This window comes from Gouania willdenowi, chromosome 9 (assembly GCF_900634775.1).
Source record: "Gouania willdenowi chromosome 9, fGouWil2.1, whole genome shotgun sequence".
Lineage (NCBI taxonomy): Eukaryota > Metazoa > Chordata > Actinopteri > Blenniiformes > Gobiesocidae > Gouania > Gouania willdenowi.
Genome location: NC_041052.1, coordinates 3,559,684 through 3,574,816, shown reverse-complemented (window position 1 = coordinate 3,574,816; position 15,133 = coordinate 3,559,684). Strand labels below are relative to the sequence as shown.

Here is a 15,133-nt window from a genome sequence, read left to right as displayed (position 1 = left end):
TCAAGCTTAAAGGTGTTTTCTTTCCTTTTTCTACATTTAATGTCATTCAGGCTTAGAGTTACACATTTATTAACCTTCACATTACACTGGAGGATTTAAATAATGGAAAAGTCATGTTTTTCTCTTTTTCTCCTGCTTCTTAAATTCTCATTCATCAAACTTTTTATTTGTGTAGTTTTTTTTTTTTTTTTTTTTTTTGTTCTCATACTGTCAATGTTACTTGGATATAATGTTAATTATGCATATACAATGTTCTTAGTGCTTTTATTTAAAGCCTGGTGAATAATTCATCTGGGGGTTTTTCAGCTTAGTGTTACTTGTGTAGTTTTATTAATTAACATGAATCCATGAAGTATCTATGAAACATGTTTTTTTTATATTTATATATCTCAATTTAGAGATTTTTCATGAATTTAAAAAATTGTTGTTTATATACATTTTCCTTTTGTCTCCGAATGTCATCGGAGTTTAAAATTGCATGTAGTACAATCTTTTTGTGACAGCTATGCTTGTTTTATTCTTGCAGTGTAATTTAAAACGTAGGAACAATTAGACTGAAAAAGTGATTAAAAAGGGTACAAATTGTCATTATTGGCTTAAACGTGGCAGGAAGGGTGGTTGGGGTAAAGTAATTTAAAATGTAGGAACAATTAGTTGAGACTGGCAAATAATGGCGTTAAATTGGCAGAAATATGCATTAAATATGGTGAAAAGATGTTATAAGTGACAATAATGGGTCAACCTATGTGACATTAGGTGGAAAAGTGATGAAAATGTCTCAAAAGTGGAAACAAAATGCGTAGAAAAGGCATTGCAATTTGATAGAGAATTGAAAAGAAATGGGAGTAATGTAGCAAAAATACATTAAAAGTAGCAAAAATGTGGCAAGAAAAAGAGTTGAAAATAGGTTAAAATATGGCAAGTTTGGTGTAGTTGCAGAAAAAGGGTAAAAATAAGCAAAAATGGGCTCAAATTGAACAAAAAAATATTCTAAATTTCTTTTTTTTTCCCTTTTTTTTTAAAATTTGCTTTGCCACACAAGACTGTGTGCGTGTGAAACAGGAGGGAAGGGATGAAGAGTATTTTTTTTATATATTAACAAAATAAGTTATAAAAATAATTATGGAGTAATAATAATAAATATAAGATATACTGTATATATATATACACATATACAAAAATAAATATAAAGTTAAAAAAATAGCTAAATAAATGTTCTTTAACTGAACAAGATAAGAAAGCATTTTACTATATTTACACTAAATATGCAATAAATGTTTTTTTCAGTGTACAATGCAGTGGGACTGGCTGCCTACGAGCTTTTTGACAATGTGGACTTTGACCAGTGGTTCAAGAATCAGCTTCTGGGAGAGCTACAAGTCAGCCATCACAGGTACTTCAGCAGTTTACTACTATTAGACATTTACCAATTTCTATACAATCATACACCACTAACCATTCTTAAAAAAATATGTATTTATTTTCACACAAACTTTGCACATTTTTTAATTGCACGATTCCCACTGTCAAAGCCTTTTTAACTGAATTATCCCTATTAGTTATTTTTCATATCATTTTTTCAAAAACTCTGATTTTCTGTCCCCTTTTTGGTTTTCTTGAAGAGTTAAATACTTTTTACAAGTTGTTTAAAATAACTTTGTACATTTTGTGCCAAAGGAATGTCATCATAATTTACACATTCTTTTTTTTTGTTTTAATTTTCTCTAATGCATTCAATGTTTTTAAAAATGTATGATGTGCACACATCGCTTATATGAGGGCTCTGATTTTCTGTGATCATGGAAAACGGATGAAAAAAAAAAGAAACTCCCTCCGGAAATGAAAATAATTTTTCATTTAAAATAATAAATAAAACCAAGCCATAATTGCAATGTTATATTGAATATACAGTCCCCTCCCAAAGTATTGGAACTCCAAGGTCAATTCTTTTGTTTTTGTTGTTTTGATCTGGGTTTCAGATCAAAACATGAATATGAGACAAAAGTTGAGAATTCCAGCTTTTATTTCATAGTATTTACATCTAGATGTGTTAAACAACTCGGGACAGAACACCTTTGGTTTGAACCCACCCACTTTTCAAGTGAGCTAAAGTATTGGAACATGTTTCTAGTTGCTCAGGTGTTGCCTTTTAGATGAATTGCTTAAAAATGAAATAGTTTCACCTGTGAAAACTGTATTTGCTGTTCAGCAAACATGAAGACCAGAGAGATGTCTATGGGAGAAAAGCAAAGCATTTTAAAGCTGAGAGAAGAGGGAAAATCCATCAGAGCTATTGCAAAAACATTGGGTATAGACAATACAACAATTTGGAATGTCCTGAAAAAGAAAGAAACTACTGGTGTGCTGAGCAACAGACATGGAACAGGTCAGCCAAGGGTATCAACAGCAGTTGATGACAGAAACATTGTGAGAGCTGTGAAGAAACACCCACAGACAACAGTCAGTGACATCACTGCCAACCTCCACAGGGCAGAGGTGAAGGTATCACAATCCACTGTTCGAAGAAGACTCCGAGGGAAGAAATACAGAGGCCATACCACAAGATGCAAATCACTCATCAGCAAAAAGAATCAGAAGGCCAGATTGGATTTAGCAAAGAAGAACAGATATGAGCCACAAAAGTTGTGGAACAAAGTTTTATGAACTGATGAGACCAAGATGAACCTCTCCCAAAGTGATTGAAAGACCAAAGTATGGAGAAAGAAATGATCTGCTTATGATCCAAAACACACAAACTCATCTGTGAAGCATGGTGGAGGTGTCATGGCTTGGGCTTGAACGGCTGCTTCTGGAACGGGTTCACTAGTCTTTTTTTTTTTTTTTTTTTCTTCACTAGTTTCACTAGGTTCACTAGTCTTTATTGATGATGTAACTCATGATGGTAGCAGCAGAATGAATTATGAAGTCTACAAAACTATTTTGTCTGGTAATTTACAGTAATATGCTTCCAAACTAATCGGGAGAAGCTTCATCATGTAACAAAACAATGACCCAAAACACACACTGCCAACACATCAAAGGACTTTATCAGGGGGAAAAGTAGAAGGTCTTAGACTGGCCAAGTCAATCACTGGACCTTAACCCAGTAGAGCATTTTAGCTCCTGAAGAGAAGACTGAAGAGGAGAAACAACCAGAAACAAAGAAGAAGTGAAAGAAGCTGCAGTAAAGGTCTGGAAAAGCATTTCAGATGAAGAATGTAACAGTTTGGTGACGTCAATGGGTCGCAGGCTTGATGCAGTTATTGTAAGTAAAGGTTATGCCACCCAATATGAAATGTTATTCACTTTAAGTTCATTTAATAATGTCTGTTTCAATACTTTTGCTCACTTGTAAAGTGGGTGCGTTCAAACAAAAGGTGTTCTGTCCAAAGTTGGAATTCTGAACTTTTGTCTCATCTTCATGTTTTGATCTGAAACCCAAATGTCTTCATTATACAACAAAAACAAAAGAATTACCCTTGTTCTTCCAGTACTTTTGGAGGGAACTGTAGCCTCACATGTATGTTTTGGGAATAAATCACACATTTACGCACTATTTGTCTTTATAAAAGTGTGGTCAGAGAAACATAAATGTTAATATTTGCAATTGTAAATTGGCGCGATATGACGGTTTTCACCTTCTGAAATGGAAATAGTTACAGTATATGACACGGACTAAACCATCATTGATAGATTTCGAGATCATTTCATTCATTTCCACCATATTTTTGGCCCTAAAACAACGGTCTAATATCTAGCTTCAGCAAGACTTCGCTCATGCTTGTTTTCGTGCATTTCTGCTGTGTATAAATATGAAATCAATGAGAATATTTTGCTCCATTAAATGTATTAAGCATGTTTGGTAGGATATGGGGAAGTTGAACAGCCTGTAATGACGTGTGATTAAGCAAAGCTGAGGAAATAAACTCTGAAATGTAATGGGGAAAATGTTGAAACGGTAAATCAGAGGCTGTAGTTATATTGATTAGTTCCTCCACTTTTTTGTTGGTATTGAGAGGACTTAGATTGGAAGCTTTAGCGTTTCATTGCTAGCTACATTTTATGTCCAGGTTTAGCCTTATTTTTCTCATTAACTGAGGGTTTTAAATATGCCAGAATTAGGTCAATAACTTTTCTGCTTGATTAAAAAACAACAACAAAACCAACATTATTAGAAAATATTTGAGAATTCTCTGACATTCGTCTGCAAAGGTGTCAGTTTTATGGTTTTGAGGGTTTTCAACACTGAATTGTTTAATTAATTATGCTCTAGTCCTGACACTATATGACAGACATAGGCAGCTGACGGTCCGGGGGCCACACATCCAAAGTACACGTACCTAATGACAGAAAAATATACAAAATAAAAGCAAGAATACATACAAATAATTACAATATTACAATAAAATACAGATAATACTCCAAAAACACACAAAACTACAAAAAGTAATACACAATTACTCTAAATAACACAAAACAACTGCAAAAATACACATTACTCAAAAAAATATACAAAATTACAGAAAATGACAACAAAAGTACACAAAAAAATCCCACAGTACTAACAATCAAAACGGCAACAGAAATACACAATATGACTCCAAAAAACATACATTTTAAAGGAAAGATACACAAAAGGACTACAGAGGGGTATTCCATAAAGCGGGTTATGTTCAAACTCTGAGTATGTTCAGGCTCAAATGAGGGAAACTCTGAGCACCCCATTCCAAAAAGCGAGGTATGTTTTTCTCTGAGTATGTTACCCGGGCAACATTGTCCGTGAACTAAACCTGGTCGCTGGCAGGTTTTATCAAAGAAACCCTGGGTTTCTACCTGGCTCCGCCCACCTGAACACCGTTTCTGAACACTTTTCTCTGAAACACATTAGTAACATCACACACCACAGACATGTTCACATCATTACTAATGTTGTGTTGCTTTACGTTTTTTTTTTTTTTTTTTTTTTTTTTTTTTTTGTGATAACGGTAATTTTCTTTATAACATTGTAGATGTAGATCATTAAGTGAAAGTCACTGAGAGGTTGATCTGCATTAAAACATTTACTGACGTCTGCAGTAAAGTTCTCTGGATAAAAACCTGTGGATAATATAAAGGAGGAGATGATCATTTAAATAAATCAACTTTTAAGGCTCGTTATACAGTTAAATCTGTAGATCATACAGTTTTGAAGGTATGATGGCGCAGTGAAGTGTGACGCTGCTCTTGAAAGCAATGGGTCCTGGGTTCGCTTCCCAATTCAGTGTTTTTTTATAACATTTTTTAGGACGTTGAGATGACTCTGACGACAATATTACATTAAGAATCAATATAAATGATGTGATATGAAGCAGCAACCACTGTCTTTATATCCAGTGTAACAGGAGGACTCTCTATGTAGCCATCCTATGCTGCTGACACGTCTCCTCAGACACACTTTATTCATATTATTCACCGCTCATCACGTCACTGAAGCAATAAAGTGAAGAAGTGACTAATTACGGGTGATTTAAGCCACTATAGTTACTGAAGACTGAACGCACCTTTAGAACAGGCTCATATTCGTCAAACAACGGCTTATTTCACCCATAAGGGTGAATAAATCACTATCTTCCGTTTGGTTGTCATGGCAGTTTGAGTATTCTTTGATCCATTGATGATGGCTTTTTATCGCGTGCGTGCACGTATGTAACCCAAGGTTTACATACTCAGGGTTGATTAACCCACTTCATACCAGCTTTAATAGAATCCGATACCCAGAGTTTCCCATCGCGGGGTATGTTGACCCAGAGTTTATGGATAGACTCAGAGTTTGTTTACCCGCCTTTATGGAATACCCCTCAGAAATGCACAAAATTCAATCATAACAAGCAAGACAACAACTAACGTACACGGAATGATAGAAAACACACAAAATTACACAAAAGGAGCATATAAATACACAAAATGACAACAAAAATAGATAAAACTTTACCAAAAACACACAAGGCAACTCCAACAAGACAAAGGGAAACAAGAGAATATGCTAACTGACAAAAAAAGACTAATCGCAAAATAACAGAAAATTATGCTTAACGACAAAAAAGATTAATCACTCACAAAACACCAACAAAAATTGAAAAAAATGACTCCAAAAATTCACAAAATGACAACAAAAATAGATGAAACTTCACCAAAAATACCAACAACACAAAAAATATGCTAATTTACAAAAAATACTAATTGCACACAAAACAAACAAAAATACACAATATGACTCTAAAAACACAAAACAACACAGAAACAGAGAGAAAAATATACAAAATGACAATAAAAATACACTAAAACACTAAAATGACACAAAACAAGAAAATCCCACATTAATTAATAAATAAAAAATTACAGGAAAATGTGTTAATGCTCAGATTGGTTATTATTCTAAATGCTAATATTGATAATGTGGCCCTTCCATCAATCACACACATTTTTGTGGCCCCCGCTGTGATAGAAGTTGCCCAGCTCTGCTATATTAGCACTTTGTGAAGCCACACAGAGAAAACTCTCAAAGATGCTTTGAACTTTTTTTATTCCAGTATCACAGCTGCTCTCAAAGCACTAGTAAACAAGCATACGTTCAGACTTTTCAGTTTCCAGTGGGTGAATGGCTTTTTTTTTTTTTTACGTGAATCTAAACATGATCCAATAGATGGTTATTTTAGACGTGATGTGGTGCGAGTGAATGAAGAACAAATGCACAGAGCTCTGAACAAAGCAAAGCTGGCAGCACTCTAAAGGTCGACTCTGAGGTTGGAGCAGACGTCAGAGAATGACCTGACTTCCACTCACTGCCCTCTCTCTGTTTGTTGTTTTATACCCTGTGATCTCTCTCTCTCTCTCTCTCTCTCTCTTATTTATTTTTTTTATCTTTGACAAATTTCCTTTCTTTTTCTTTTTGCATTTAGGCCAATAAAACTCATGCAGACAGGTTAAAAATATATATATTTCCAGTTTTCAACAAACGCAATTAAGCAAATACAACAAAAAATTATTATCGTATAAAGTGCTCATAAAACCAATCAAAGATTTAACAATTTTAACTTTGCCGTTTTAATAAACACTGGTGTGACAGACGTCAGCTGTGAGATAATAAGGTGAAAAAACACATTTTTGTAAAGTAAAAATCCCTATTCACCTCTAAGAAACACAGAAAAATGGGATAATATCGATATTTCTGCTTGATTTTTGTGTTAATCATTGGATATCTTCCCAAATCACAATAGTAGTATTTACTTTAAAGTACGGTTGCAAAGGGGCCGAAAACTTCCAGTAGATTTCCACAGGAGCACAAAAATATAAACTTTTTATGGGAATCATTTATTAGAATAGAATCTAAAATAAATAAAATTAATAGAAATAAATAAATAAAATTAAAATAGATAAAATAATCTATAATATATATATATATGTACTGTATGAATAAGTAAGATTGGAATGGGACAGGAAAATAATTTACAGTAGATTTCCACAGGAACTCAAAAATATGAACTTTTTATGGGAATTAGTTATTGGAATAGAATCTAAAAAAATAAAATATGAATAAATAAATGGTAATAAATTAAATAGAAATAATGAAAGAATGTATAATAAAAGAAAGGTTGCAAAGGGGTGAGAAATTTCCAGTAGATTTCCACAGGAACTCAAAAATGTATCAGGAATTTAAAAAATATAAAGTTTTCATTAGAATTAATTATTTGAATTAGCCTGTAACTTATTTTGAATATGACTGCTGATATTTTAGATCCAAAACGAGAACAAAAATGACTCCAAAGACACTCATGAAGACAGAAAAATACACAAAATTATTTCAAAAACACAAAACGAGAGAAAAATATATACAAAATGACAAAATTTTCTGGTTAATTCCAATAATTTTTTAAAGAATTTCAGAGGTTAATTTCCCGTAAAAAAAGAAAAAAAAAAATACTGAATATGCCCCGCCCCTTTGCAATCCTACTTTAAAGTAATAATGGTTTGTCGAATGTTCTTTTTTTTGTAACAGTATTTGGTGACATTGAACGTTTTTACATTCACAGATGATGTCGTGTAATAAACATTTCTTTTTGCTTTAGTAAAGTGAAGTTTTATGAAGTAAAGGTTAGAAAAATGACAGCGGATAAACTTTTCAACTTTCATTGATCTCTGTGTTTAAAGCATTTCTGTCAGATTATTGAAGTTCACAGTGTTTTGAAGAATCTTCTTGAGAGTGAACGTCGATGTTAAAGCTGAAACATGTCTGAGTGACTCATTCAACCCGTTTCCTGGAAACTGATCGGAGGTTTGGAGCGTTTATGCCCCTGGGATCTGGGTTTCTTTTGTTTTTGTGGCTTTTTATTTTCTTGTCGAAAAAAATTAAACGACTACAAGAGACAAAAAACAACTTTATTCTTTTGTAAAGTTATCATTAGTTAAAGGGTTACATCCCAGTAGTTTGGAGATGAGCAGAGTAGGGATCCGTGGGTCACATGATCAACATTTAGTGGTTTTTTTTATTGTTATTTTGTATTTTTTTCTCTCTGTTTCTGTGTTGTTTTGTGTTTTTCGAGTCATATTATACATTTTAGGCATTTTGTCTATTTCTGTTGGTGTTTTGTGTGCAATTAGTATTTGTTGTTGTTTAGCATATTTTTCTGTTGTCTTTTGTCTTGTTGTATTGTCCGTTTTTTTATCAATCCTGTTGTAGCTAAACAGCCATTTCTAAATTTTAAATCTAAGCAGATACTTGCTCATCATGGAGGCATCCTATTGGCCTCAAACTAATTTGACAATTCAATGATAATATGGGCTTTGGTTCTGTATTAAAAAGCATCAGAATATTTATTTATGTACCAATAAAAGCTTAACAAACTGATGCTGCTTTTAACGTAAAGCAGAGGCAACTTTTATTACAGCTGGGCCACAAAAATGCATTTCTCTTTGATCTGCGTGCCCCTTGATCAACAATGTCAGCATTAGAATAATGAGCAATTTCGACATTAATACAGGAAAGAACAAAACATTTTCATAGCAATTTTATGTGTTTTTCTGTCATTTTTCTGTTTGTTGTTGTCATACTCATTGTGAGACATTTTGTGCATTTCTCTTGTCCTTTTGTGTATTTTTCCTGTAAAATATGTTTTTGGAGTCATTGTGTATTTGTGTTGTCCTTTTGCATTTTTTTGTGTAATTTTTGCGTCTTTCTGTTGTTGTTTTGTTTGCTATTACTGTTGGTTTGTATTTTAACTTGTCTTTTACTGTATTTTCCTGCATTGTTGTAATTATTTGTATTTTTTAATGTGTTCTTGATCTTGTTTTGTGTATTTTTCTGTCATTTTGTATGCTTGCGTTGGGGGCCGCATAAAATTAGATTGAGGGCCACATGTGGCCCCCGGGCCGCCAGTTGCCTATGGCTGACGTAAAGGATTTTAAAACCCAATACTAATTTTGCTTTCCCTTTCACCCTGTTCATCTTTATTCAACCAAGCCTGTCTTAAAATAATTAATGTTGGGTGTGTGATATTTAAAACTTTCTTTTACATTAGCAATGTGAGTTTTGTGCTCCTGTTGTGAGACGGAACTGTTTTTTATTCAATTCATGAATTCTTTATCTCCATTCGCTATGTTTAACATATATACAATTATTGTATTGTGTTATGGAAGCGGAGAATGCTGCTTCACTGATTATGTTGCATTATCAACGCGAACCGGCACCACCCTATACGCACACACAATTGTTTTATAAAGTTATGCATTTTTATTGAATTTTAGCCATCATACCTAATGGAAATACATGTCTGAAAAATTCTGTAAACTTGGTGATGATTCATGAGACTAAAAAGAACAATATGTGCTTGGTATCTGCCCAAAGCAGATTTCCTGTCTGACACACTTGCCTTGCATTTGTCACCGTTACCAGAGCATCCCCAGATGGATGCTGCTCTGTTTGCCTCTTCTTCTCCCTCCGGGTGTTGGCAGTTGCAGCTTTAAAGAAAAAAAAAGAGAAAGAGAAACCTGCTTTTTTTTTCTTTCCCATTTTCACAACACAAATCAGAGACAAGAAGAAGACTAAGAATCAAAGCACTATATAAACATTGCTTTATTAAAAAGCTGCTGTCTCGGTGAAACCTCTCAAGTCTAAATATCTCTATTACTATCTACATTTATCTCTTATTGTTTGTTTTATGTTGTGCAAACACTGATTTAGTCTTATTTCACTAATTATTACAGGCTTTGAGTCATTTTCCGTCACATTTAACAGTACCTTCAGACTTCATTAATTTCAAAACTCAGTAGGCAGAAGTTCAGCATGTGTAGTGATTATCTAATTCAGTCTTTGATAATGGTATGTCAATTTTTTATATATGGGTTTTTCTTATTCTGAAGATGCCGAGAAAACTAACTGAACTAATTAACAGTTGATGCTTTAATAATTAATAACTTAAGTTTGAGAAAATATTAAGCAAACAAGAGCACTCGGTGCGCCAAAATAACTATTTTTTGATTTTCTAAAACTGATCGAGAATCAATATATTGTTCCAGATCCCTCTCAAATTTCCCACGGTGTAAGGCAGACAAAGGCAACTGGCGGCCCCCAAAGTAATCGTACAAAATGACAGAAAAACACATTAAACAAAAGCAAGAATACATTAAAAATGACAAAGAATTACAACATTTCAGCAACATACAGTAAAAGACAAGAGAAAAACAGAAAACACTCCAAAAACTACTCTAAAAATGAACAAAACGACAACAGTTATACACAAAATTACTCAGAAAAATGTACAAAATTACATAAATTGACGACAAAAGTACACAAAAAGACAAGAAATACACAAAAATGACTCCAAAAAATGCAAAATGACAGCACATATACACAATATGACTCCAAAATAAAAAGCTTTCTTGCCATTGCTAAATTAGCAGAGTTAAACTCATCATATATTCACAGTACCACACTATAGACATACTGTATATCTATAATCAGAATCAGAAATTTGTTTATCTCAGTGGGAAATTACATATTACAGAGGCTCAAGAAATATTACAAATAAGAATAAACACGGAACAAAGAAAGAGAAAGACAAATGTACATAATTAAGTGAAAGACTGTTAATGGAATAAGATTTAAATACAAGTGCACACATTACAATAGAAAAACAAAGATAAGTAATAATGCTACACATATACTGTATAAATGTACAAATATGAAACAGATGTGTACAACAATGAAATTGTAATTTGTACAATTGTGGATATTTGAGCATCAGGGTGTCAAAATGTGAGTTCGTTTTCAGGTTTTTCTTCCTGTGGTCAATCACCTGACTATAGGGCAAAAAGCCTGAGACCTATTTTGGTAATGACACACACGTACACATACACGCACACACACTGACATGATGTCACTGGCTGTATAAGGTCACTGTGATGAGTTGACAGCTTGGAGATGTAGCATCAGTCAGCATGTGAAGGTGGAACCTCTCTATCAATGTCTTTCTAATGAAACCACCCACAAAATGGATGTTTCCGAAGTTTGCCGATATAAAGTTGTTTTTTGTCTCCGCAATAGAATGACGTGGCTTGAACTTTGGAAAAGTCTGGTGCATTGTGGAATGTGGAGGGGAAGGTGCGTTTACACCGAATGCGACTTCAGCGAATATGGTTGCTTAAATCGCCCATGATGAGTCGCTTGAACAGAGTCACGAGTTTTGCTTGCTTCATCACTTTATCTACCCTAGTGACGTGACAACCGGGGTAGTGACGTGGGGAGAAATCTTTTGCCGATTGGATGTCGTGATACATTACTCGAAGTCGGTTGAAAAGTTGAAAATGTTCTACTTTGACCAACTTCTATTACTCAGATCACATGATTGAGTCGGTGGAATCGCGCAAGTGGCGTGGCTTGAAGGGAGGTCGATTGACCTTGCAACATAACATTAATTTTGAATGTAATCTAGTTGCGGAAGTCGCGTTTGGTGTGAACACACAATTCACTTGATGCCATTTTTGTTCTGGTGTTTCCCGTGATTTGACGAAACTCCACGAGGCATTCAACTTCAGCTGCATTCGGATTTTTGTAAGTCCTAAAATAAACATCTGCTTGTTTTGTCGACAACCTTCAATCTGTGAAAACACTAGAATTGTGGACTTTGGCAGTATTGACATCAGGAGTGGATGAGAACAACTTGTTCACCAAGCTTTTAACCAAAGGGCTGCCTGTTCGATTCCACTGTGGGACATTGAGCAAGTCCCTTAACTCAACTGCTTCCAAGTCATCATTGCCAAGGAGAACTTGCACACAATTACCCTCTATTTCCACTGGATGCAGAACCACTCGAGGACTTTTCCGGAACGGCGGCGAAACAAATACGTTTCCATTCTAGTCAAGGTGCGTCACGGCTCCGGTATGAGTCTGGCAACAGACACGCACACCCTTTATTCTTTACAGACGGGCAGAGTACAGCTGAATAAATTCAGCAATGAATTTTGCACAGACACAAAATAAAAACAACCAGTTTATATTCAAAATAAAAGACTCTTTGTTCGTGTTTCCATCCATTTTCCGACCCGCTTGCTCCTTTTCCGGATTGTGTCGCTGGTGTCTATTTCCAGCTTTTTTCAGGCACTAGGTGGGGCTACACCCTGGAAAGGGCGGCAGTGGATTGTATTTTCTGCATTAATATTAGACTTTATTAGACTGCAACTCGTTATTTTGTGCGATTACACGTGAATTAGGAAGATCTCATGAATCCTTGTGATTCCTGCTGTTTGGCGGAGCCGTAACAGTACTCATCACACATTAAACCGGTGGTTATTGACAGGAAGCGGAGAAGGGAGACGTTCTGGATCAAGTTGAAATCTCGTGTTACTTGTCTGGTTGAATAACGGTAATACCAGTTTATTGGATGCTGTTGATGCAGTAATATTTATGTCCCTGAGGCTAAAAACCCAGGGAAAATGCTGGTTGGTACGTGAACTGCTTTAAATGTTATTAAGAACCACATTGAAAGACCACTAAAGAGAAAGAGAGCTATATTATCATAGGCATATATTTCATTTCAGAAGTGTGTTGTAGAACCTTAGACTACCCCCTTCCTCTGTAATCCTCTGTGTCATTCACTGACGCCATAGGAGGAACATATAATGGATAATGAGCTGGTAATGCATGGGTTGTCATGATGTCATTAATTCTTGGCGTTCCATTAAGTCTTGTTCTACTCTTCTCACTCGTTAAGTGGAGTTATTAGAAATATTATGAACTCTATGTGCAGGCTGTTGTGTCGATGTTAGACGTGTGGATAAGCCTTTGGCAGCTCCTACAATGTTTGTCATCATTTGTCATATTGACTATCATACGAACACTCTTGGGATTCATGTTTTGGTACATTTCCTTTGATTTTGATTCAATGTTTTTTGCTTTCACATTTGCCCTAATTACCATATATCAATTGTCATACCTGCACGATGATAGATTGTGGTCTACATATCTTCAAATTAATGTATGCCTATAAACACATGCCTATACACCCGGCATCACCTTACAGTCGTATCATTGACATGGACGTCAAAGACTAGCCAGAGGCCAACTTTTCTGTCAGTTATGCAGATGGTGAAATGCAGATTAAGTCTAGTTTAGTGTCATGTGCTGCTAGCGTTACGCCTTTTGATTGAAACGTACAGTATGTGTATGAAGTTGGATAAGCAAAGTCCCAACATAGATATTTATAGCTGCTGGAGAAGATTTTTTTTATATATCAGATATAGACATAAAGTAAGTCTTATGAATCAATAAATTGAAGATTATTTGCTTAAAAAAAGATGTAAAAGGTTGAAATTGAAGAAGAGCACTCAGACAACAAACCTCCACCAAGTTTAGAGGTACTGCATCTTCTGGATCATCTCCAAAATCAAAGTCGTTCTTCCTTTTAATATTGTCTATCAGCTCATAATATTTCATTGAAATCCATTCAGAACTTTTTAATATATCCTGATAAAAACTTAATAGACGGACGGACAGACAAACGCTGCTGAAAACAGTGCCTTTTTGGCGGAGATAATTAAGTAAAAACACTTCTATTCATCTGTCCACGGAACTCCAGATCCCACAATGCAATGCACCAAACTTTTTTAACAATGTCAGTAAGAGAGTGTTTACAGTCGAAATCAAAACAAACTTTTCAGCTGCAATTTCAACCTTTTTTTGAGCAAATGATCTCATATTTATCGATCTATGAGGCCTACACTCTCTTTATCGAATTAAAAAATGATAATCTCCAGCAGCTTTAAGAGAAAACAATAAACTAGTGAGGTGAATCAGATTTTTGTGAATTCACTTTTGTTACTGTATATGTATGAGTTTAGAGGAGTATTGGATGATTGACAGTCAGGCCAAACAGACTTATCACACCACTCGTTTTCACTGCCTACAAACTAGTTTGAGGTCTTTTTACTCGAGTTACTCTATTTACTAAAAACAAACACTTGAATCTTTCAAGTAACACCCAAAAACACTCATGGGGCTGTTGAGGTCCACACTGGAAAATGTTCAAAGCTCCAGAAGAATCACAAACTAACATCTGTCCATTCATAAATAAAAAAAAAAAACCCCAAAACAATCTTCAATCTGTCAGAATGAAGGGAATATTTTCCAGAACAAATATAGTTTCTAAAGGTCTGGTTTTCTGCCTTTACAGAGTTTAAGTCATTTAAAGTAAGAAAATAAGTATTACTGGTGTTAAAGAATTAAAAGAACAAAGAAAAGTGTATGCTATATGACAAGCCTATATGGTACATGATTCCTCTTGATTAGGGCGTCTACTTTGCATTTGTTCAGTTTCTAATTCAAGGACAGTAAATATTTTCCAGGATGATCAAAGCTGTTGATAGCTGTTTCCTGACAGCTTTTAGGATGAAAGATTCAAGTTCAACCTTTGACTGATGGAGGAAAACTCCTGTCAACCTGCCCGCCCATCTGTCTTTTTCATTATGTTCTTCCCTCATGCCTTTGCACTATAAATAAACTAAAGCTCGAGCGAGAAACTCATCATTTGGTGAAAACGCACTCCAGCTTTATGACTTGATTTGTAGAACAGTCATCCTTTAATCACTTCCTCCGATGCCGTTA

At 34.7% G+C, this 15,133-nt stretch overlaps 1 protein-coding gene across 1 annotated transcript in view; it reads left to right on the top strand.

Moving 5' to 3' along the window:
- Nucleotides 1-15,133, top strand: part of ipo11 (importin 11) — a 147,587-nt gene that overhangs the window by 40,848 nt on the left and 91,606 nt on the right. Inside the window, exon 15 of the mRNA XM_028458673.1 lies at nucleotides 1,288-1,393. Within this exon, the coding sequence (XP_028314474.1) occupies nucleotides 1,288-1,393 (106 nt within the window). The remainder of the gene's footprint in view (nucleotides 1-1,287; nucleotides 1,394-15,133) is intronic.